The sequence below is a fragment of the Nothoprocta perdicaria genome, unplaced genomic scaffold (assembly GCF_003342845.1).
Source record: "Nothoprocta perdicaria isolate Ctin4 unplaced genomic scaffold, notPer1 scaffold_124, whole genome shotgun sequence".
In the NCBI taxonomy this organism is placed as follows: Eukaryota; Metazoa; Chordata; class Aves; order Tinamiformes; family Tinamidae; genus Nothoprocta; species Nothoprocta perdicaria.
This window is the reverse complement of record NW_020454361.1, coordinates 1,038,974-1,061,555: the sequence shown is the minus strand read 5'-3', so window position 1 is coordinate 1,061,555 and position 22,582 is coordinate 1,038,974. Positions and strand designations below refer to the sequence as shown.

At 47.6% G+C, this 22,582-nt stretch overlaps 2 protein-coding genes across 3 annotated transcripts; one reads left to right on the top strand and one right to left on the bottom strand.

The window, feature by feature from the left end:
* The first annotated feature begins 333 nt into the window (after positions 1 to 333).
* On the top strand, positions 334 to 16,881 carry KIF4A (kinesin family member 4A). 2 transcript variants are annotated; one of them, XM_026054656.1, is made up of 30 exons: positions 334 to 465; positions 668 to 782; positions 1,432 to 1,622; positions 1,912 to 2,004; positions 2,742 to 2,908; positions 3,163 to 3,257; positions 3,453 to 3,572; positions 4,329 to 4,504; positions 4,929 to 4,990; positions 5,602 to 5,734; positions 6,236 to 6,294; positions 6,503 to 6,608; positions 7,304 to 7,369; positions 7,638 to 7,823; positions 8,388 to 8,491; positions 8,764 to 8,908; positions 9,167 to 9,277; positions 9,626 to 9,709; positions 10,253 to 10,366; positions 10,599 to 10,754; positions 10,931 to 11,025; positions 11,392 to 11,521; positions 12,351 to 12,521; positions 12,793 to 12,882; positions 12,992 to 13,069; positions 13,158 to 13,253; positions 13,941 to 14,102; positions 14,815 to 14,934; positions 15,473 to 15,595; positions 16,195 to 16,881. In XM_026054656.1, exons 1-30 carry the CDS (start codon positions 343 to 345, stop codon positions 16,378 to 16,380), a joined length of 3,657 nt encoding a protein of 1,218 aa, XP_025910441.1. In that variant the 5' UTR covers positions 334 to 342; the 3' UTR covers positions 16,381 to 16,881. The 2 variants fall into 2 exon arrangements, with proteins under 2 accessions (XP_025910441.1, XP_025910440.1); XM_026054655.1 differs by having other exon boundaries at positions 5,599 to 5,734.
* Positions 16,882 to 17,297: 416 nt separating this feature from the next.
* On the bottom strand, positions 17,298 to 21,118 carry TAF9B (TATA-box binding protein associated factor 9b). The gene is made up of 7 exons (XM_026054657.1): positions 21,068 to 21,118; positions 20,906 to 20,987; positions 20,534 to 20,670; positions 20,332 to 20,466; positions 19,320 to 19,401; positions 18,885 to 18,998; positions 17,298 to 18,292 (listed from the first exon to the last, which is right to left on the bottom strand). The coding sequence occupies exons 1-7, from the start codon at positions 21,116 to 21,118 to the stop codon at positions 18,126 to 18,128; spliced, it is 768 nt and encodes a 255-aa protein (XP_025910442.1). The 3' UTR covers positions 17,298 to 18,125.
* Between the last annotated feature and the right edge of the window lie 1,464 nt (positions 21,119 to 22,582).

Genomic DNA, 22,582 nt, shown 5'->3' with positions numbered 1-22,582 from the left:
GGCGCCCCGCCATTGGCTGCCGCGCCGCGCCGCCCGAGATTTGAGTGCCGGCCGTTAACGGCGGTGCCGCCATCGCAGCGAGCGGCGGGGCGGCAGGTGGGCGGCACGAGGCGGGAGCGCGCCCCGCTCCACCGCGCTGTTAGGGCGGCCGGGGGCGGTCCAGGGTCCGGCACTGAGGCGCCGGAGACTTGTTGGGGGCTTCTAGGGAGGCTCCTGGGGCTACCGCGGGGGGCCCGCGCCTCAGCGTTAGGCCGCGCGGCTCCATCCTGAGGGGAGCCGTCGGTCCCGCGGAGCCTCATCCGTCTCTCCTCGTCCTCAGGGCAGCCGTTTTGGAAAGAGAAAATGGTGAGAGAAGATGATAAGGTGATCCCCGTGCGCGTGGCGCTGCGCTGCCGGCCCCTGGTGCCCAAGGAGACYTGCGAAGGCTGCCAGATGTGCCTGTCCTTCGTGCCCGGGGAGCCGCAGGTGAGGGACACACCGCCGCGCTCGGGGTCAGCCCTGCCTRTAGCCGTGTGTGTACGCGCCTGCAGGTGTCCGTATATCTCCGTGTATGCACCTACAGGTGTCTGTTTGTGCAGATGTACAGCTCTTTGTCTTTCTGTGCTAACGCAGCCTCAAGTTCCTATGGCCGTGCAGCCAGCCCTGATCAATCTCATCATCTTTACAGGTAATCGTAGGCAACGATAAATCGTTCACGTATGACTACGTGTTTGATCCCTCTGTTGAACAAGAAGAAGTTTTCAACACGGCTGTTGTGCCTCTTATCCGAGGCATCTTCAAAGGTTTGCAAGGATTGAATTCAAATTTTGGTTTAAAGTGCTATTTTTTTTTAATGAGTTTATGTATATGAAAGAAGATACTGTTCAGTTCTCCATTCTGAGTTCTTTATTCCTCTAGCTTCTCAGGATTTAAAATTCTCTGCTCTTAGACCCTGATTCCAGCCTGTAGAGAGAAATCTTGCTCCTCTATAACCTATAGACTTCTGTATGGCTGTCGAAATGACTTAAGTATGTTCCCTGGGTCATTTTGATTCTTGAAGGTATTTAATAAAGGCAAGAAAACTTTATTAAAAACAATGTGATGAACTGATAAGCATCCTATACTAGAAGGTGTTACTGATGCTGGAGTGGAGATGGGATGGCAGAGTATCTATAACTCTTTAACTAAAGCAACATAGCTGTCCTGAAAAAACTGTAGTAATTCTGCTGTATTTTTTTATTGATATTTTTCCTTGCCCTTTGGTTTACTTTTCAGTGATATTTTTTCCTYGTTGTCATTAACTGTCATCTGTGCATCGAGATTATGCAAACTAATAGTGAGTGGCAGTGGTTTTTCAGGAAGGATACTTTTACTGGAATGCTACCGAGTTTGTCAAAGTATTCTGCTGGATTCTACCTGACTTGCTGATCCAGACGTTCTTTATCCTCGTAGGGTATAATGCTACTGTCTTAGCCTATGGACAGACAGGATCTGGAAAAACATACTCCATGGGAGGTACCTACACGGCCTGTCAAGAGCATGAACCTAGTGTGGGGGTCATCCCTCGGGTAATCAAACTGCTATTTAAAGAAAAGGAGCAGAGGCAGGATTGGGAAATTGTCCTCAAAGTCTCCTATTTAGAGGTAAAAGTTGCTTTGTTTTTGTTTTAAAAATATTGCAATGTTATGAATTGCGGGCAAAATGAACCTTAGTGAGACTGCCTCCTTGGTAACRGGAATTTTTGAAATCAAATCTTAAAATCTTAAGGTCTTCAGAATCTGAATTCTGAGTGCTGTCTACCCCTCACTGAGGGTAAAATGGTTCAGTGTCATGCAGAGTTAGCCCTGGCTTGAGTCTAGTTGTATATTGTTCTTTATRTAAGCTGTGCTCTTGCAAAGCTGCTAATTCTGAGCTGCTATTTGATATTTTCAGATCTACAATGAAGATATTTTAGACCTGCTGTGCTCATCTAGAGAACGGTCTTCTCAGATCAGTATCAGGGAAGATCCTAAAGAAGGAATAAAGGTCTGTTGTCCTGTTAGAAATGGATATGCAATGGGTACATAAGCAGTGTGGCTAGGGACAAGTGTTTGGATAAAAACAATTGTCTTATGTGCCAAGGACTGTTTGCACACTGCCTCCTGTATAACCATACATATATATGTGTGTGTGTGTATATATAAATAATGTGTATATAATATATATATTTATAATGTGTGTGTGTGTGTGTGTATATACACACACACACACACACATATATATAACAGCTAGCTCAAAACTGGCCTGTTGCTGAGCATTTTAAATTTTCTCCAAAAGCAACCCCAACAGGGTTAGATGTTAAAGAGAAAGCCCTTTCCTTCTGCCTGTGACGGGCACAACTGTCGGCCGCAGCCTGGTGCYGTGCAGGGCCAGGGGATATCACAAGCTGCTGTGGGTTTCTATGGGGAGTCCTGAGGAACTGTTTCCATCCCAGTGCCCAGCTGGCTCTCAGGCAGAAGAGCTTGTGGGGTGTGTGTGTGTGTGTGTGTTTGCAGGAGAGACGGGGTGATTCCAAGATACTGATGGGGAGCTTGGAACAAACTTTTGCTAAAGGATCTTTACTCCAGCAACCCTTTCCCTTGAAGTGAGACTCCAATTTGTGTGACTGTATTTTTCATAGGCTTCACTTCATCAACTGTAGTCAGAAGAGAGAATTCCTGTGACTCGGTAAATTAGAGGTGAACACGATAAAAGGATAAATGCTGCTTTCTTTCTGGATACAGATTATAGGGTTAACAGAAAGAAACGTTGCCTGTGCCCAGGATACTGTATTCTGCCTAGAGCAAGGAAACAATTCCAGAAAGGTGGCCTCCACAGCAATGAACTCCCAGTCTTCCCGGTCACATGCCATCTTCACCATTTCAGTTGATCAGAAGAAGAAAAGTGACAAGTAAGTGTGACAGCACAGCTAGTGCAGATAGCAGCAGATAGGAGTTGGATTTAGTGCAGATTTCATAGTCTGTTGCTCTCCTAGTCTGGGGTTAACTTGGCTGACCTGCAGTCGAGGTAGCTGCTTTATTTGACTGTCTTTGTAAGCTCTGCTTTTCATCTCAGTAGCTCAACTATACGAAGTGCTACCCTGAACTGCTCTGTTCTCGGTTGCATGTTGACCTGAGAGAGTAAAATAGTCAATTTCTGCCCTAGGAACAGCATTTTGCACTCCAAGCTACACCTGGTTGATCTTGCTGGATCTGAAAGACAAAAGAAGACCAAGGCTGAGGGAGACAGATTCAAAGAAGGTCAGTAAGCAGAAGACAGGCATCATTTGTGTTTCTTACCACTCTTGAGTCTGTAAATTGAATCTTAGGAGAGGCAAAGCAGTCTTTTAAGTATAATGCATTTTTTACCTCTCTGTGATTTTTATGAAAAACCAGTAAATTAGCAATTTCTAGCTCTCGAGTTAGCTTTTCTCATTGTCATCTGTTTGCGTGCAGGAATCAACATTAACAGAGGTCTTCTCTGCCTGGGGAATGTAATCAGTGCTCTCGGTGATGAGAATAAAAAGGGTGGTTTTGTCCCCTATAGAGACTCAAAGTTAACCAGACTGCTGCAAGGTAAGAACCAGATAATGGTAAAGCCTAAATCTATAGATGCATTTTAAATAACCAGCTATTAAAAAGATACTGAAAGCCATTGCAGTAGTGAGAACACGTGCAGAAGAAGCAGGAGTCAGGGCCTGGCAGTGTAYGTGGCAGCAGGCGCAGGGCGTGAAGCTGCACGCAGACCAAATTGCTGCGAGGGCCAGGCCCATATGTTCCATTTTGTCAACAACACTGGCTGCTCCCCTGCAGCAGCTACCCAAGGTTAGCACAGCTGAGATAAGGAAGCAACTCTAGTAGATTTGAGAGGCCCTTAGAATAAGCGGAGCCTTACCCGTGAGTCAGACCTGTGCGCCTGACCCAGCAGCCTCCCGTTGTGAGCCCTCCTTGCTGTTCCCAGGTCTCCCTGTGCAGCTGGGTGTGCAAGTCATTCCTCAAACCCATCCCGTTTAACCCCTTGTGAAACTTTTCTCTGAAAATATTATGTCAGAAGTTACATATACTCAACACAGTGACAGTGTTTCAGAGACTTTGGATGTGAAATCACCAGTGTGTAGAGCTGAAACGATTCTGGGACTTTGGTGTGCTAAGAATGCTCTTTAGTACTTGCTGGACAGGGGACAAAGTAGATGCAAYGGTGGAAAATAACAGCTAGATTGCTTTTATCTATTATATGGCAATGCCCTCATGCTATCTTAGCTATCTGAATGATGATGCCTTACTAGGTCTTTTTTGCTGTCCCTCAAAGCATCAATTATGTTTCTTTTTCAGATTCTCTGGGAGGTAACAGCCACACTCTTATGATCGCTTGTGTAAGCCCAGCGGATTCCAATCTAGAAGAAACTTTAAATACTCTACGTTATGCTGACAGGGCAAGAAAAATAAAAAATAAGCCAATCATCAACGTGGATCCTCAGACAGCTGAGTTGCATCATCTAAAGCAGCAGGTACTTAGTTYTTTCCTCGTGTGATAAGAGTAATGGTAGTGAGCTCATTAAAGAGCAAGCAAAGAGAGGGTTTCTAACTGCTGAGTGTATGGAAACTATGCAGTGTGTGTTTCTCTGTCTCTTGAGGTAGCTGTGTAAGTGCTATAAAGGGACCTGAATTCTACAGCAGTCATTTAAAAAATGGTAGTGTTAGTGCAGTCAGCATTTTCCTTCTGGGGAGTGTATCATTGCCTGCACATTAGCCTGCAGAAGGAGGGAGCTGCTTCAGAAGCCAATTTCTTTGGGTATCATAAAGATGTATGATCCCTTCCCAGAAAGCAGTAAAAGGCAAGATGGCACGTTAAGACTAAGGATGCAATAGTAATTCAACTGTCTAGTTCCTGTATGAAAAAGACTTACAAGGGGTAACTGTTTTTGTTTCCAGGTACAACAACTGCAAGTGTTACTGTTGCAGGCCCATGGAGGGACGCTCCCAGTGTCTATCAAGTAAGCTTTGTAGATTTGTGCTCCGTGCAAATCTTACACATCGTACACTACCAAAAGCTAGGGAGCTAGAGCTGCTTTGCTGTAGGATGAAGTTTTTCTATTTTATTTTTTTCTTCCTTCCTCTGGTTGTGCTTACAGAAATTCCATGCATCTACAGCTTGTTTATTTTTGTAGCTAGACTGCAAAAATCAATTGCAGGAAATTTGAAAGGACATTGGTATCTGTTTCTTAGACCCTTCCCCACCTCTTCTGTTCCACTGCATGCCCCAAGTTAGTCTCTATTGTCCTTAGAAGTACGATGTCTAGGGAAAAAATAGCGTGCATGGGTGTTGTCTTTAGATGATATCTCAAAACCCAAATAAATGCAGTTTCCAGACCTGTTGTTGTTTATAGCATTGCTTGAAATGGAATTGGAAATGTCTACTCTTGGTACRCTGTATTGTTTAGCATTTTTTTTTTTAATATTAGACTTCCTCCAGTTATTTTTCTTTCACTGCTGCAAACTATATTCACTGCAAATTATTTAGGAAATTTGGAGGTAATGTTAATGCTGCCACAAAACTCTAGCAAAGCCGTGGTCACAAGCAAGCTGCTCCTTGATATTGCAGCAGTTTGGCACCGTCGGAGAATCTGCAGTCCTTGATGGAGAAGAATCAATTGCTAATGGAAGAGAATGAAAAGCTGAGCAGAGGGCTGAGTGAGGCTGCTGGTCAGACRGCGCAGATGTTGGAAAGAATCATTCTGGTAACTGAGAAGAGTTTAAGTTGCATGGCTTTCCCCTTAGCTGACAAGCTGTCACTAATAACTCGAGTGCTAATGATGTAGTAGGAATCTCTTTCATGTTACTTTCATGATTGCCTGAAATATCCAGCCTATCAGACTGTCAGAACTAAAAGTCTTCTGAACCCTTTCAGAGTCTGTAGATCTRGTGACTTCAGGAGGAAGAGTAGACCTAAGTCATTTCTTAGCTTTAATGCTTTAAATACCAGRACTTGTGCATGTGCAGATCACTCTTTCTCTATTTTTGATTCTTTGCAGTGTATGTTGTCATTTTTACCAGTCTTCCTAACAAAAAAGTTATTAAGTCTAAACAAACTGTTGGAAGGGATCATGCAAGATGTTTTGGTGCATAGATTTACCGTGGAATAACAATGTATCTTTTGCTGCAAATAAGTTCTGTGTCTTCCAGATCCTAGTTTTTATCTCTCTTCTCCTGCAATTCAGTATAATCCTGGCTTTTCTTAGACAGAACAAGAAAATGAGAAGATGAATGCCAAATTAGAGCAACTTCAGCAACATGCTGTGTAAGTCTGTTTCCACGTGCTGTCTGTGCTGAGGAAATGCATTCAGCATTGAAAGTTCTTGCTGGGATGAACTGGATGCAGGCAACTTGTGTTCATTCATTCAAAACTCATTTGTGTGTAGGGTGGGGAAAGCTGTTAATATATTGACATGTGTGGCACAAACTTGCCACGTCAGACTGGTGAATTCACTCCCAGGTCTGTGTTTCAGGTGCAAGCTTGATCTGCAGAAGCTGGTAGAGACCGTGGAAGACCAGGAACTCAAAGAAAACGTAGAGGTGATTCGCAATCTGCAGGAAATGTTGGTTCAGTTGCAGGTAAGAATGTATCCAAAGGAAAAAGTGTGCCAAATGAGCTCAGCAATGAAACCCAGGGTTCTTCTGCCAATCTGCTGAGCAGGATTCCGCTCAGCAGAAATCTTGCTTAAGGACCCCAGGTATTGCAAATACTAAATGACTTTTGATATCTATTTTAAAGTAAGCTGTTCTGCTGCACTTTCAATGATACAGAAAAGCCACCTGTGCTTGAGTGGCTGCATGTGGAGAGAATAAAGGAGTCTCCATAAGAGAAGTCTGTGTTGGCAGATTAGGAAGGGTTTACAGTGTAAAAATCTAGAAGCTGAGTGTTAAATTCACCTTTTTTAACAATCAATCTTAATTGCAGAGACATGGAGTTTAATAGAAATTGCCAAATCTTTGTCTGTTGAAGAACTTCTCAGTTCTCCTTTGCTAGACATTTTCCCTGTCCCTAGGCTCCTTACCCTTGTGAGGAACTTGCTGACAGTGCTGGAGTCTGGCGGGGGGGGGGATTACAAAGACTAGCTTGGCCAACTAGTCTGGGAGGAGTCTGCTCACTGCTAGAGCAGGAAGATGGGTGGTCTCTTCCCACGGGCAGCTTTCTGGACAGAGAAGAAAACTGAGGTGTTGTCATGTACCAACAGGCTCCTTTTAGCTTTATCTTTCTTTTCTGTCTTTCATTTTATGACAAAGCTTTTTCTCTTTGTCCTGTACAGAGCGAAAGTGCTGCTGTGATGGAAGCTGCTGCGGAGGTGGCACACGCTGATCAGGATGCTTCACCTGTAAGTGAGGGGAGTCCAATGGCACAGACCTTAGCAAGGGGGATGATATATCCCATGTCATTCCTCTAGCCTTGCTTATTTACCAAACATTGGGATTAGAAATATCTCATTCTAGTGTACTGCTTTTCTACACCCTTCTTTAAAGATCAATAAGCTGTGTTTGTTTCTGAAATTGTAATTGTCTTATGCAAAAATGAATGTGTGTTCTGCAGAAATGTGGTTTGAGACCTTAGGTCTGACCTCTAGCTCATGGCTATGTCTCTTACAGCAAGCAGAAGTGGGCCAGGGTACCAAGAGATCCTCAGATGACTTCACCACTCAACATGCCCTCCGTCAAGCACAGATGTCCAAAGAGCTGACAGAACTGAATAAAGCCCTGGCTCTAAAAGAGGCTCTTGCCAAAAAAATGACACAGAATGATAATCAGCTGGAGCCAATTCAGTCTCAATACCAGGTAAACCCTTTCCAAAATGGCTCTTAAAGATCTGTTTAATTTCTTTTTCACGATTAAAGCAGTCACTGCCCTGCTGAAGAGGCAAACAGCGAGAAATCTGCCTTTTAACAAGCATGTGTTTGATTCTCTCAGTTTACTGAAGTTGGGTCATTCATTGCCCAGTTGGACCTAGAACAAATTAGGGGAGATGTTAACAACAAGTGTCATGGAGAATGGGGTGGGAGGGAGAGGAGAAACATCCCTGGTTGTGTACAGACAATTTTGCTGCCAGAAGATGGTCTTTCTCTTGAAATAAGCCAGTCGAAATAAGCCGTATAACTGGTTGTTATATGTGAAATTTAAGTGGTGTGGTGTTTTTTTTTTTTTTTTTTTTTTTAAACTCAGACTTGCTTGGCCACACCAAACCATAATGCAAGTATCATTGTTACCTTCCGTCATTCAGCCATCTGATCTGGCTTTCCTTATTTATCATCTGTGCTGGGACCTGCCATCTCTGAAACTGTTGAGCAGAGTTGAATAGCATTTCAAAGTTCTTATTTGGAGGCTTTCTTCTGTCCTTTTCAGACTAATATCAAGGACCTGGAATTAGAGGTTAGCAGTTTGCAGAAAGAAAAGGAAGAGCTGATTGCCGCTCTGCATATGGCAAAGAAGGACGCCAACCACGCCAAGTAAGAGCGACTGCATGAGTTATAGGGCTAGTAGCACTAAAAACTGTGGTGATTTATTTGCCTATGAAAATTCATTGTCTTGCYCTTCACCTATTTGGAATAGCTCTTATTTTCATGCGAATCACATTGAGAATGCTGCACCACTGATCCAGACAGGGTGACGTTCTAGTGAATATTTGTTTCCTTTTTCATAAGGAGCCTCTAAATTTTCAGAATACTTGCTTAAGAGTGACAGTATTTAGGGGTCTATTTAAAACATAATTTCTTTACAGACTGAGCGAGCGGCGTCGGAAAAGACTTCAGGAGTTGGAAGGGCAAATTAACGAACTGAAGAAGAAGCTGAACGAGCAGTCAAAGCTTTTAAAGCTGAAGGAATCTACAGAACATACAGTCCTAAAACTGAACCAGGAGATCAGGGTAAATATCCTGGCATACAGATTTCCGACTTGTTCTAGTGTAGACAGAGCAACTTCCAAATGGAAGATGGTGACATTTTCTGACTTGAATTCTGATTGAGTTGAGTTTCTGACTTGAGTTCTGATTGAGAACACCATATATACCTACCATACACACACATATATTATATTTATATATATGTATATAAAATGTTGAAAGTATCCAGAATATAACCATTGCACATTTTGCACATTTTTGCTAGCTCTCTTTATTTTTCAGGAAATGAAAAACCAACGGGTGCAGCTGATGCGCCAAATGAAAGAAGATGCTGAGAAATTTAGGCAGTGGAAACAGCAGAAGGACAARGAAGTCATCCAGTTGAAAGAACGGGTGAGCAAACAATAAGTCCCCAAGCTTCTCTCTGAAGAGTGAAACAGTTCATTGGGGTTTGCCGCAAGGCTTTGTGTAGCTTAACAAGCATCTGAGAAACACGTGAGGATTGCTTTGAAGTTAACAAAGCATCGGTTCATATGGCTGCCACCTTTCACAAGTTGTCATAAATGGTCTTGTTTATGTCTGGAGCTTTTAACACTATCAATGCTGTCATCGTTCAGATCTGAAGCAGAAGGCAAAAATATCAATAATGTTTAAAAATACTTAAGTATTTAAAGCTGTAGATTTTAGAGTAGGAGGATTGGGCCTAGTTACTAAAATTGCATCTAACAAATTTCCCTGCAGGATCGCAAGAGGCAATATGAGCTGCTTAAGCTGGAGCGAGACTTCCAGAAACAAGCTAATGTTCTTCGTCGCAAAACGGAAGAGGTGAGGGGCCAGCGTGGACCAGAAGGGTCTGCAAAACGTGGTTGGAGGCTGTAGCAGAGTATGCAGAAGCTTCTTAAAAGCAGTTTGGAGGTCTGGAAATAATTGTATTTCCTTCTGTAGAAAACACTGTGCTTATAGTAACCTTTGAGGGATTCTGTCTATTATGGATACCTGAGCTAGCGAATAGAGAATAAGTTCAGATTTGCTAGATTGCAAATTTCAGGGTGGCTGTGGAGAAGACATGTATCTGCCACCATATTTTGGGAAAGTTTTCTTCTGCCAGTATGCCATTCTGATTTCTAATCARATTCATAAACTTGAACTTTCAGCAAAGAAAATAAAGTTAGGGACTCTACAGAGTATATTACAGAATTAATTCTAAAGTTGTGTTTTAGATTTTTTTAATCTGTTCTGTAAGTGTGTACTCTTTCCTCACTGGCTGTCAGCAGGTTGAACTGCGAATGTCTTGTAGGATTTTGTAGCTGTCACGGGGTTCCTGGGTGAGGTGACTACTGCTCAGCTCTTATGTAAACTGTTTTGCAGGCAGCAGCTGCTAACAAGCGCCTAAAGGATGCGCTACAGAAGCAACGGGAGGCCGCAGACAAGCGGAAGGAGAGTCAAAATCGGGGAATGGAAGGAGTTGCTGCACGGGTGAAGGTGGGTAGCAGGGCACTGTGCAACCCTACAAGCAGTAGGTAAATGTAGAGTCATGAACTCGTTAGGCACCACGGAGGGTTAACAGCTGGAAATCAAAGGGAAGGTGTGTGGAGTTGCTTATTGCTACGAAGGGAGGCAGTGTTAACATTCCACGTAGCTGTGAAGGCATTTCAGAGAAGGAGCCTATCCCCAGTTAAGACTGTAGTGAACCACTCTACTGTTGTCCATCCAGAACTGGCTTGCGAATGAAGTAGAAGTCCTTGTTAGCACTGAGGAAGCTCGACGGCACCTTAATGACCTTCTGGAGGACAGAAAGATCTTGGCACAGGAGCTCCTTCAGCTTAAAGAGAAGAAAGAAGCTGGGGAGAACCCACCACCAAAACTCAGGGTAAGAGGGAGAACTGCCATGTCCCCTGTCCCAGTCACTGGCCGTTCAGCAAGTGCTGTAACGCAGTCACAGTTGCTGCTCTTTGATTCTGTCTCCCAGAAAAGGGAGATGGTGGTGGTTCATCTCAGCGTTTCTTCAACCATTGTTTAATTCTGTCTATTCCTGCGATTCTTTAGAGGCGGACCTACTCTATCACAGATTTGCAGGCATCCGAGATTGACATTTCCTTATCAAAGGAGATAGAGAGCCTGGAAACTGAGATGGAGCTAAGGTAAGGCTCTGCTAGAAAGCTCATGTGCAGCCTGCACCTTATCTTTACTTTGTAGCTGTTCTGTGAAACAGAAGACAAATGCAAATTGTTCATAAAGTTAACATAAAAAAACATGAAGTAAAGCCACGTGGTTTTTGTGGCCTGAAATTTCCCAAAATATGATGAGTTGGGGAATACTCCTCAGGCAAAACTAAGGTTGCTAATGTTAATTGTCTGTGAGCATCCTCCAATGGGGTGACCGTGGTGCTCCTGTGGTATTTTTTGCTTTAGTCAGAAGCGTAGAAGGGCGAGTGCCTGGTGTACAGCTTAGGCAGCAGCTCAGGTTGTCTTTGTGCATTCATCTCAAATGCATGTGTGTTTCCAAAGGAGTGCTCAGATAGCAGATCTACAGCAGAAACTCCTGGATGCAGACAACAGTGATCGTGYGAAACAGCGCTGGGACAACATTGCAACAATTCTAGAAGCTAAATGTGCTTTGAAGTATCTCCTTGGAGAGGTAAATTCAGAGTTTTCTAATTTTCATTAGTAAGACCTCAGCCTTCTGAGCACAGAATGAAAGAAAATGAATAATGGGCTGAAAGCRGGGATAAATTCAGGAGAAACAGTGTCTTACCAGATGAGGTTAACTTCCTTCAGTTTCTGATTCAAATGTTCTCCTCTACTCTAGATCGTCTTAAGGGGTAAAATTTGAAAAGAACGAGGAATAGGGAAGTCGGGTAGACACTAGTTTGAGGGTGTCCACTAAAGCTCCTCTTGTAGGAGCCTTRCATGGGAACAGTAGATGCAGAGAGACGAATTTCAGAAGCAAAAGAACATGGAAAAAGTGCCTAAAATACGTCTAGAACAAGTTGACAGTCTGTATAAAAGCAAGGGGAATATTTCCTGGGTCAGACCAGGGAATGCTAGGGTGGTTGTTGGGATGAGAGAAGCTAGAACGGTACTGGAAGTGGAAAAGAGGAAAAAAATGGGCTAATATAGAATTAAGACAGAGCAACCTGATGACAAAATCACATGGCAGTCCAAGATACTTAGAAACTAAAGGAAAAGAATGAATGAAGAAATGTGGGAGAGYATTCAGTGGGTTTCTTGTAATCCTCACATCTCAAGTGCAGCAGAAAAGGACAGCAATTTCGGAACTGTTTGCAAGACTTCCTGTGATCTCCTCTCTGTGTCCACACTAGCTGTCACCTCTGAGCCTCTTGTCTGTTGCTGATCTCTATCATAAGCAGACTCTGTTTAACTCTGACTGAAGCATTTCTGTCTTTAAAACATGACAAARTGTGGAGCTTGCTGACCCAAGCAACCTTCTTGCTGTTTTCTCCCAGCTGGTCTCCTCGAAAGTGCAGGAAAGCAAGCTGGAGAGCAGTCTTCAGCAGAAGAAGGCTAGCTGTTCAGACATACAAAAGATGCTGATGGAGGAGCGAAACCACGTAACAGAGCTGGAGGCTGAGTACCAAAATCAACTTTTGCTGCGGGAGCAACAGCACCAGGAAAAGGTAAAACRTGTTACAGAATCTGGGAGCTTCTGTGCTGATGTCTTGGAACTCCTGCTGGAGAGCAGCTCTGCAGAGGGGGAGCTGGGAATCCTGGTGGACACGGAGTTACCTGTGAGGCAGCAGTGCCCTCGTGGCCAAGAAGACTGATGGGCTCCTTTTCAACATTGCCTTAAAAAAATTGCTTTCTGCCAAGGCCCGTCCTGCCAAATCTGCCAGATACCTCTTAAAGAATTCGCGTTTAYTTGTCTCTGCTCTGTTATCACATTTGCAGGTTCTGTACCTGCTCAGCCAACTGCAGCAAAAAGAAGCAGAGGAGAAGAAATTGGAAGAAAAACAACTACAAGAGCGACTCAGGTTCCAGGTAGACACCCCTTTAACRTTGGAGGAGAACCAGATAGTTGTTGGGGGCAGATCTTGGTATCTGCGCTACTCCATGTAAGCCTATAGATTTCCTTGTGTTTTGCCAACAGGAGGAAGAGCTGGAGAAAATGAGGGAGATCTGTGAGAAGAACCAAGAACTTCTCCAGGAAAATGACACTCTTAAACAGGTAGAGAGCTGTACAGACCTTGTTGTAGAAGAGCAGCTTGGCAGGGGCAAGTGCACACCACAGAGGTGACTCTTGTCCTTCTTGACAGAAAATGCTGCTTCTCCAAGTGGCCAGTGGCCAGAAGCTCCGATGCCTTCAGCAGGCGCCGTCCCCAGATTCTCCTTTTGATTACATTCCCCCCAAGGTAAGGAGCAGCTGCCCACCAGGTGTCTGGTTCCCCCTGAAYGCCACTGCTGGCTCCTCACAGTCATCTTGGCTTCTTCCTGCCAGGTGGCTTTTTGCAAAAAGTCTTGTTCTGCTCAGTGGTGTAGACTGGTCTGTGCTTCAGACAGTCCGTTAGGCTTCAATTTTTGAAATATTTCTGGAATTGTTTGGCACTAGCTTTTCTGTTTAAAAAAAAAAATTATGCCTAATTACGTTTGGCTGTCTGAAGCATGATAATAACATTTAACTGTATCCTCTGGAGTGAGCTGGGTGTTTTCCCTGCAGTATTTCCAGTCTGAGTCATGGAGCAAGGCGTCTGTCATGGAATGTTTCATCACTGCCCTGGGAAAGATCTAAATCCAAGGGCTGGGAGGAATAAATGATCCAAAACCATTTTTTGCTAAAACTGTGATACAAATATACTAGTTAGCTACTAAAAAAAAAAAAGGGGCAGTTTAAACCAAGTGTGTGCAAGTGTGCTTGAACTGCCAGTCTAATTATTTGCCTTCTCCCTGACCCTCTGTCTCTCTGGGCTGTTTGAGGGCAATGGGGGATGCTGATGGGACTCTGAAAACCCTACTTTAATTAAATTATATCACGTGTCATAAATTGTAGTCAAAACTGTCCTTTTGTTCCTGAGACCTCAATCCATAAYTTCTGTGTGTAGCCAAAGGCTCGCCAGCAAACGACGGCGAAGCCCCGTGCACCTACCCCCGAAGTGGACGTGGAAGAGCTGTTCTCTGACTCGGGGGAGTCCGGAGGGGAGCTGGAGGACGCAGAGTGGGTGCCAGTGAAAGCAGCCAAAGGAGCAAAGAGAAGCGTCATGGGGGTAAGATGCAGTCGCCCAACTAGCTGCTTGCCCTTGCTGCTACCGACAAGGGACCCCCTTGTCTGCATCCCCGGGCATCTGCTCTGCTCCCACAGAAAAGGGAGCTGAGGTGTCTCCACTGAGTGGAGCAGTCTTCAGCTGAGGTTACCGGGGGGGGGGGAGGTGTCTTTTGGGTTTTTTCCCTTTTTTTTGCAGGGGGGTGGATATGTTGCCAGCTGTGTTTGTGTGATTGGTTATTTGGTGGGTTTTTTGTTTGCCTTTAATTTGGCTTTGGTCACGTTGCAGAAGTAGAAAGCAAAAGTAAGAGTTTTTGCTTTTCTGAGTCCGTACGTGGAGCTCAGTGTGAGTTACTCCTCAGCACAGATCCACAGCTGGCGGAAGCTGCCTCTGCAGAGTGGTTTGTTGTTCTGATAGGCCACAAARTGGCTAAATGGGGTCACTTTGCCTCAAAGGGGGACCCTGAGCGTGGTGACACTGTTGTGCCGAAATGGGTGTCCTCTGGGGGAGCTGAAGTTGGGCACTGCAAAATCAAAGGTGCTGCTTTTGGGATGGCTTCATGGAGAGCTGGTTTGGAGGTGGGAAGGGGACTTTGCTCCATCTCCCAGGATGAGAGACGGGCAGGGAAGGTTCGTGAGGGCTGCTCCTGCCCTCGGCTTCAGCTGCTCCCTGCTGCCACCAAAGCTCTTTGTGCACAAAACTCTCTCCTGCGCAGTGCTCGTGCAAAGGCCGCTGTGGGAACAAGCGGTGCGGCTGCCGGCGGCAGAAGGCCGGCTGCACGGGCGGCTGCACCTGCGACTCGGCCAAGTGCAGGAACAGGGACTTGGCCTTTCAGGTGAGTGCAGCCCCGGGAACACGTGGGCGAGCAGCACAGCTGCTCCCTTTGTTAAGCTGGAGCCTGGCTCGTTGTGATACCTGAAACCTTGGCAAATGTCAGTGGTCAGACACAAATCTGAGGACAAAAAGTCTTTTTTTATGCTCCCAAATTTTATCTTTAGCGTAATTTGAATCAATTAGCTCAATCTGAATCAAACTGAGCTAAGTTGTTTTTGCARTAARATGTTTTGTTTTGTTTTTTTAAGGTTGGAGGGAGCAAGCTGGGCAGGGGAGGATGGTTAGTTTTGCTGGGAAGGTCGGCCTTGCCCTGGCCTCCTGGACAGCAGAAGCAGGGCCCTCCCGCGCTGTGTTGCCGAGAGGCAGCAGTTCTGTAATTGTTCACTAGTCAATGACACCACCTGCCTGCTAGAAGATGATGGCCGATACCTCTGAGAAGGGCTTGGAGATTGGAGAGAACTCTAGTATTGCTTTAACTCCTGCGAGGGAGAGGGTGGCTGGATATTGTCAAAGTGCTTTAAGCCGGTGCTGTCCCTCAGGATGCCACCTTGCGTGAGGACCAGTCAAAGGACTCGGAAGGATCCTTCAAGCAGGAAGAGCCCACGGAAACCTCAGCAGAAGAGGCCTTCTTCCAGCCCGTGTTCATCAGTCCAACCACCGAGGTGCTGCTCGAAGCCGAGGGAAGGGGCGGGTGGGCGCCAGCCTGCGAGCCGGGTTAGCAACGGGCACCCAGTCCAAACTAGAACTGCTGCTGGAGTCCTCAACACACTGCAGCTCTCAGGCCAGCCGCTATTCCGAGTGTGCAGAGCTCTTCCTGTTTAGTACAAACCCACCTTGGTGCAGCAGCTGAGTGATGGGGTTGGAGCTGAGGTGCTGCTCTCACCCCCAGGAACATCCCCTACTTTCCTGCTGCACCTTCCAGCAATAAAAGACGGGCAGAACTGGTGAACGGGGACAGATTTTTACCTATGTTTAAGCTTGTTGTTCTTGAGCTACTTGGACTAGGCAGCTGAAGTTCTGCCTCAGCTAAACTGATCCCTTTAATTTCCTGTGTAGCCTCTGGCTGCCTATTCCCAGCGCTGTCTCCTCCAGCTCAGCCTGGGAATTGGTCTTCAGTTTTTGACCTGAATAAAGAAATTCAGCACTTCTGAAATTGGCCAGGGACTGTAGMTTTTTGCTGTCCACAATCTTTACTGAATTTGGCTGCCTCTCATCAGAGCAGTGACCAACTTCAACATGGCCTTCCTTGCTTTCCTGATAGGTCCTGAAAGATATCACGGACCAGGATGTGTCTATGAAGAAGCCGAGCGYGGCCTCGTCCCTGCTCCTGAGAGACGAGGAGGCCCAAGAGAACCAGATCCCCTTTGTGAAGATCAAGAAGAGGACGCTCAAGAGCACGACCAGCTTCTTCTCGGGCTGCACCCCTATCAAGGAGGAAGTCAACTGAGGAGGAGCCGGGCGCTGCCCCACCCAGGGGTTGTGCTGCACTTCTTTACTGCCCCAGGGGCTGGTGCCTTTGACAACGTGTTGAGCTCTCGCTGCAGGAGAAACCTGACACCGTCCTGCCTCTCACCTGCTGGCACCAGTGGGGGAATCAACCCCTAGGTCTTCCTGGATGCTGTAAATTCTTTTTAAATATTTGTATGTGTGGGACGGGGTGGATGTCTCGTACCAGAACGATGCTGAAAAAGCCCTTTCCCCTCTGGAGTTTCTGTAGTGTGTGAAATCACTTCATCTTTCCTGTCCTTTTCCTCATCCTGAGCTGGGACCACACTGTGATTTAATCCATGACCTTGAAAGAACTTTGACTCTGCACTGGAGCTCTGGGCCCTGTCTCTTCCAGTCCAGAATGAGGAACTGTTCCAGGCTCCCACCTGAGCTCTGGTGGTGCTTGATCTTAATGAGACTCTGTCTTCAGTCTTAAAYGAGCTAGCAGTGATGAAGTGGTCAGTGGTTATTTACCCCTCTGGGCACTGATCCTTGTTCAATGAAGTTAGAAGGGGGCTAGCCTTACAGGAACATTGTACTAATTTTAATTTGTTTTGTAGCTTTAATAAAGAAACTACTTTAGAAAAAAGATTTTTTTTTCCTAGTTGTGGTTTCTGCCCCTCTTCCTGCAGAAGCCTGGGACGAAGGAGAAGCTTCAGGGCTGCAGCTGAGCCTGAACTCAGCGTGGCTGCTCCCTCAGCCGCCTCTGTGACACCACGTGTGTAAGAAGCAGCACCCAGGACTTCCAAGGAGCAGTTGTTTTTTAAAAAAAAAAAAAAAAAAAAAAAAAAAAAAAAAAAAGCACTCTCATTTGTTTTATTTTTTTAATATATAAAACATGTTAAAATGTTTTTTTTTATGTTTCAGTATTGAACAGCTGAGAGCCTAATACAGACCAAAAGCAAATTGTTCCTGAGCAGCAGCCCTTTCCCTCTGCCCCGGGCTGGTGCTTCCTGCACCTGCTGCTGTTAAGAACAAGTTCTGTTAACTGCAGCTAGGCCGCTGAGCCCGGAGCGGCTGCGGGGGCAGGCAGGGGGTGCAAGAGCCGCCCTGCAGGGCCGGGCAGAGGGGCTGGGCAGGGCTGGGGCTAAGGCCCCCCTGCCACTAACTTAGGCCAGAGGCTGAACTGAGCAAGCGCTCTGCAGAAACCCCCTCCTCTACTCTGTATTTCTGCTGTAAGAGACAATCCTCATGCATAGTAAAGCTGCACCTGGAGAACACAGTATAGAAATAACAGTCTAGAAGCAATAAACACATTTAGGGGAAAAAAAAAGCCAGCATGTCCTAGATCTTTCCTTCCTCGGCACGAGTCTGTTCATTCCTGCCTCAGTTTCACATTCAGTATCTCCGTGAGGCTCCACGTCACTCAGCGCCGTCCGCAGTGCTTTCASGGGGCAGGGTGCAACAGGGCAAAAGCCCCCGGCTCCCCCGGCCTCAAAGCCACAACCGGGCGCCAGAGGAGACGAGGGCTCTGCTCCTGTCACCACTTCCAGCGAGAGCTAAAAGGCATTACAGGAAAAAATGAGGTGCTTCTCAGCTGTTCCACCAGGCGATGATGATGATGTTACCCACCCTCTACAACCACTGTGCATTAACAGACTATTTACAGGCTCTCTGCGGTTCACAAAGAGCTTTTTTAGCCAACAGCCCTGGGGCTCAGCACGAATCGCAGCTGGAGGAAGGGACGGCGCCAGGGCAGCCCCCTCACAGGGTATCGTAGTCGTCGTCCTCCTCGTGCTTCCTTTTCAAGGGGTTGGCGTCCCCGGAGGTGTTCTGCGACGATACCATATTTGTAGTAATAAGAATGTTCTTTGGGCCAATTAATGAAGGATTAATTAGAACATTCTGAACTGTTGGAGTTGTTGGTGTGGCTGTAAAGAAGAAAGATGCCATTAAACACAAGGGAAAACCCCAGCTCACACATCAGAGCCACCAGAGCAGGTCCCCCGTTCAGGCTCGTGAGAGATGTTAAGCGTTGACCATCAGAAACCAGTTTTGTGCCAAAAATTCCTTTTCTCTTCTGAGAGCCCTCATTCTCTTAAGTTTGATTACCATTAGCACAGTAGCTGCTAAAGCTTGTCTGGAGTCACTTTTCATGAGCGTCATCTGTGTTCATAAAGCTTTGCATCACTTTAATGTCACATATATTAACAATTTTAGCTACCAGTACTGCTTTTAGAGCTATATTAAGGCAAAAACAGCCTGAAATTGTTCGTTCCGTTAACAAATTCAGAACTTCTTATGATGAGACAAAGCATGTCAATAGCACAGACTGAGAAGTCGAGCCCACATCTGTGTAGCACATGAGGCAACACAATGAGCCCCTACTGCTAAGCCCAACATTCAAAAACTGAAGAGGTCAGATAATGTTCACACATTATTCCTATGAACTCATTTCTGGTCTGCTGAAACGAGCAGCAAGCAGTGAGGTGAGACGCTGGTGTTGCAGAGCTTGTGTCTCACCTGCTTTGACTGTTGCCTGCGAAGACGGGATCTGCACGGTGAACCTCTGCCCGGTGAGCGACACGGGGGTGCCGACCTTCGCGGAAACGGAGACCGCCTGTGCCGAAGGGGTGCCTGAAAGTTAGAACAGGGCGAGCAAACRAACAATTGTAAGAAACAAGGACCTCGCCCTCGGCAGCTCGCCTGCAACACAGGCGCTACTATTTTCACATAAATCAGGAAGTCAAGGAACACACTGATGCTCAGTGGGGCTCTGCCAACTTTTCGGGTGCAACTGCACATTCAGTCCTGCCCAAGCGTTAGCCCTGACGCTGCAGTCCGATGGCGCCCAACATTGCTGAATGGTTGAGGAAGGTTTTAAAAATACTATTTTTTTTTTTCCCCCTCCTCTGTCACAACATCAAGATGGGAAACTCAAATCGAGCTGTTTCTTACCCAAAGTAGGAGTGCTCGGTCTGCTGCTCACGGCACCAACACTCAAGCGAGGGACTGTTATTCGCCCGGCAGAGGAAGAGACCTGTGAAGAGAGAACATTAATTAGACGTGAGGCGTAACGAGAGACATTAACAGTGGCATAACGAGAGACATTAACAGTTCTGAACATTGACAAAAGCAGCATTTCTTCCTACAGAAGGCAGGGACGGGCTGGGCGCAGAGGGGCTCAACTCTCTGGGGCGTCGAGAGCCCCACGAGGTGCCACGGGGAGGCCAAACCCCACGAGGGACACRCGGACCGCCCTCAAGACCAGATAAGGTAAAACCGGGCCTTCCACCCTCACAACAAGGACACCAGCAACACGCAATTGGGCACCTTGCTCACCAAGAGACGGGCACGCTGGAAATCAAACCAAAAATGTGGTTTTTTTTTGTCACTTCTAACCCTCTTAGGCAGCTTCCACAGCCTGGCAGGTCACAGACCTGACATCAGGCCAAAGAGCAGCGGCCACCTGATCTGACAGAGCATCCAGGACAACAGAGTAGCTAACACCTTTCAATGAGTATTTGTTCTTCCAACTTCTATTTATCACTATGAAATATCCCATATCGCTATCTGAAATATGACCTTAGGCTCACTTGTGGAAACACTGCTTTAAGGTGAAGGACCAGAGAATACTACAGATTTAAGTATTTTTCAGCAAGAAAAGTCAATCTTCCCCTCTAAAACAACAACAACAAAAACACACAAGGTATAAGAGGCAGAAAACACTCTAAAAACTCTAAATCTTAGTTCTGCTCCTTGTAAGTTAGGAAACTTGAGGAATTTTGCTGTAAGGCTAAAAAGAGGCACAGAGCCATGCTCTTATGCACATTACACTCAAAATTGGTATCAGTAAGCACATGTGCAGATGCCACGAGCCAAAAGGCAGCGCCCCAGCTCCTGTCGTGCAGCGCTGAGCGCTGCGGCGCCGCGAGAACCGCGTCCCACGCTGCCGCCGCGCGGCCCTCACCTTCTTCTGCAAGGACTTCAGCCGGTAGTTGGGGGCCGTCAGGCAGTACCTGTCCGGGGGCAGCCGGGGCCCGGAATACGGCTTGATCAAGGGCAGGGGCGTCTGGTTCTTCTGCCTCGCGATGTCTAGGAGGAACTGCGGGCGCCGCTTAGCGCCGGGGCTCGTGGCGGCCGGCCCGCGGCGCCGCGCGCGCGCTCCTTACGTCTCGCGGCGGCGGCGACGTGAAGCTCTGGTCCGTGCGGCACTGGATGGCCAAGCGCACGTCGTCGGCGTCCACGCTGGATTTCTTAGCGTGGCTGGAGTAAATCTTGGCGTCTTCCAGGATGGTGGTCACGTACCCTTTGGGAAACACAGCCACTCAGCAAGGGCGGGGTAAAATTGGGAAAAAATGACAAAGGAGCCTTCAAGGCTCCCAATTTATGACTAAAACCGCCAATAACGTCCCCGAGCGGCCCCTGTGCTGCTGCCGGGCGGGGCCTTCGCGCCGGACCCCGGCCCCGCCCCTGGCCCCGCCCCCGCCCCCTGGCCCCGCCCCCGCGCCCCCGGCCCCGCCCCCGGCCCCGCCGCCGCTCACTGTAGGCGAACTCCAGCATCTGGTTGATGACGCGCGGCTCGTACTCCGTGATGCCCATGTCCTTGAGGATCTGCGCCATGACCTGCGGGCGGGAGGCAGCGCTCGGCCCGGCCCGGCCCGGCCCGGCCCGGCCCGCTCCCCCCGCCCCGGCCCCGCCGCTACCTGCGCGTCTTTGGGCGCGCTCTTGGGCGACGCCATCTTCGCCGGCTCCATCGCTTCCGCTCTGCCGCCGACACAGCTTCCGGTCCCGTGACCGGGAAGGGCGGGCGGTGCCATGGCGACGGGGCTCGGCTGGTCACGTGACCGGTGTGCGGGGGGTCGCCATGGTGACGCGGCCTGGTCGGCGCGGAGCGCCCCTCGCCGCCATAGACGTGTCCTTCGCTATTAAAAATTAACTGAATATTGCATTTCTGTGATGCAGAAGCCCTCGCTCTGCGCGGCCGGCGGGACGCACGTAGGGCTGGAGGCCAGAGTCACTCGACTTTGGCAGTGCGGGGCACAGCCAGCGCAGGGAGAATGGTGGGTGCTGGGCCGTGCACGGCCCTCTGGATCCTGCCTGTCCTCCTTGAACTGCCCTCCGGATCCATCCTGTCCTCCTTGTATAGTCCTCCAGATCCCGCCTGTCCTCCATGTACAGCCCTCCTGATCCTGCTTTTCCTCCTTTCAGGAGGTGAGGGGCACAGTTTGGGGTGAAACTCCGCAAAATCTGGTCCTCTGGTGCAGTCTCCCTTTATGCCTCATCTGAGAAAAACAGGCGCACACGGGCGATGAAGCTGCCACCAAAGCCACCTGTCACAGGGAGCAATGGGGAGCGGGTCCCGGGGGGCCCCAATCCCGGCGGAGGCTCTGGGCTCTTAGTTTTCCAGGATCCAGGAAGGTTTTCCARGGGCGCTGGGGGTGAAGCCTTCGCCAAGGGCTGCACTTGCCGCTCATCGCCACCATCCCCAAGTCCTCTGGTGCCTTCCCGCTAAATGCATCCTGCTTTTCCCCTTGTTTCCCCCCAATCTCCACAGACACTTTCCTGCTCTTTCCCTTTAGTGGAAAGTAAATCAGGGCTGTCTCATTGCCGAGACTGACGTCGRAATAAAGGCTTGTCCTTCCTCTCCTAATAATCCCATTAAACCCTCTCAGCAGCCATTTCTCAGTGCCTGGCCCGTGCAGAGGGGCAGCTCGAGTGGCAAAGGCCTTGGGGAAACAGAGCACAATGGAAAATGGTTTAAGTGGCTCGATTGGGCTAATTAAATTCCCCGTGTCAAGGGACTGTTCCCAGCTCCCTGGTAACAGGTGGTGGGTTTTGCAGGGTAAGGAGGAGAGTGGAGCACAGCCCCATTAGCCGGGTGGCCGTGGAGAGCAGGAAAATGGATTGCTGCATAATGTGCACGACAGCGGGAAGGGCGATTGAAAATCAAAGGAATTTCCAAAATGGAATTTCAAATTTCCAAAGGAATTGTGCAGGGGACACCAGCACGCCAGGAACCTGCTGGCAGCTTGGTCCTGAAGGCAGAAAGGTCCTTCTGCAAATCGCTGGGACCGCCTGCAAGGCTCCCCGCTCCTCTCAGCACAGGAGGTTCCACTCCCTCTTGCTTCCAAGTACTTAAATAATCTGGAAAACTGCTCAGGAGATCTGGAGGGATTGTCCTGTCCTGTTTGTGGCAGGCTGGATGGTCTCTCCTCGCA

Excerpts from the sequence above, each read along its gene's own strand:
- TAF9B (XM_026054657.1), bottom strand. The coding sequence starts at position 21,118 with ATGGAGCCGGCGAAGATGGCGTCGCCCAAGAGCGCGCCCAAAGACGCG. Across the intron at positions 20,467-20,533 it reads CGTCGCCGCCGCCGCGAGAC|TTCCTCCTAGACATCGCGAG; the intron begins GTAAGGAGCGCG and ends CGGCGCCCGCAG. Across the intron at positions 18,293-18,884 it reads GCAGGCAACAGTCAAAGCAG|CCACACCAACAACTCCAACA; the intron begins GTGAGACACAAG and ends TCTTCTTTACAG.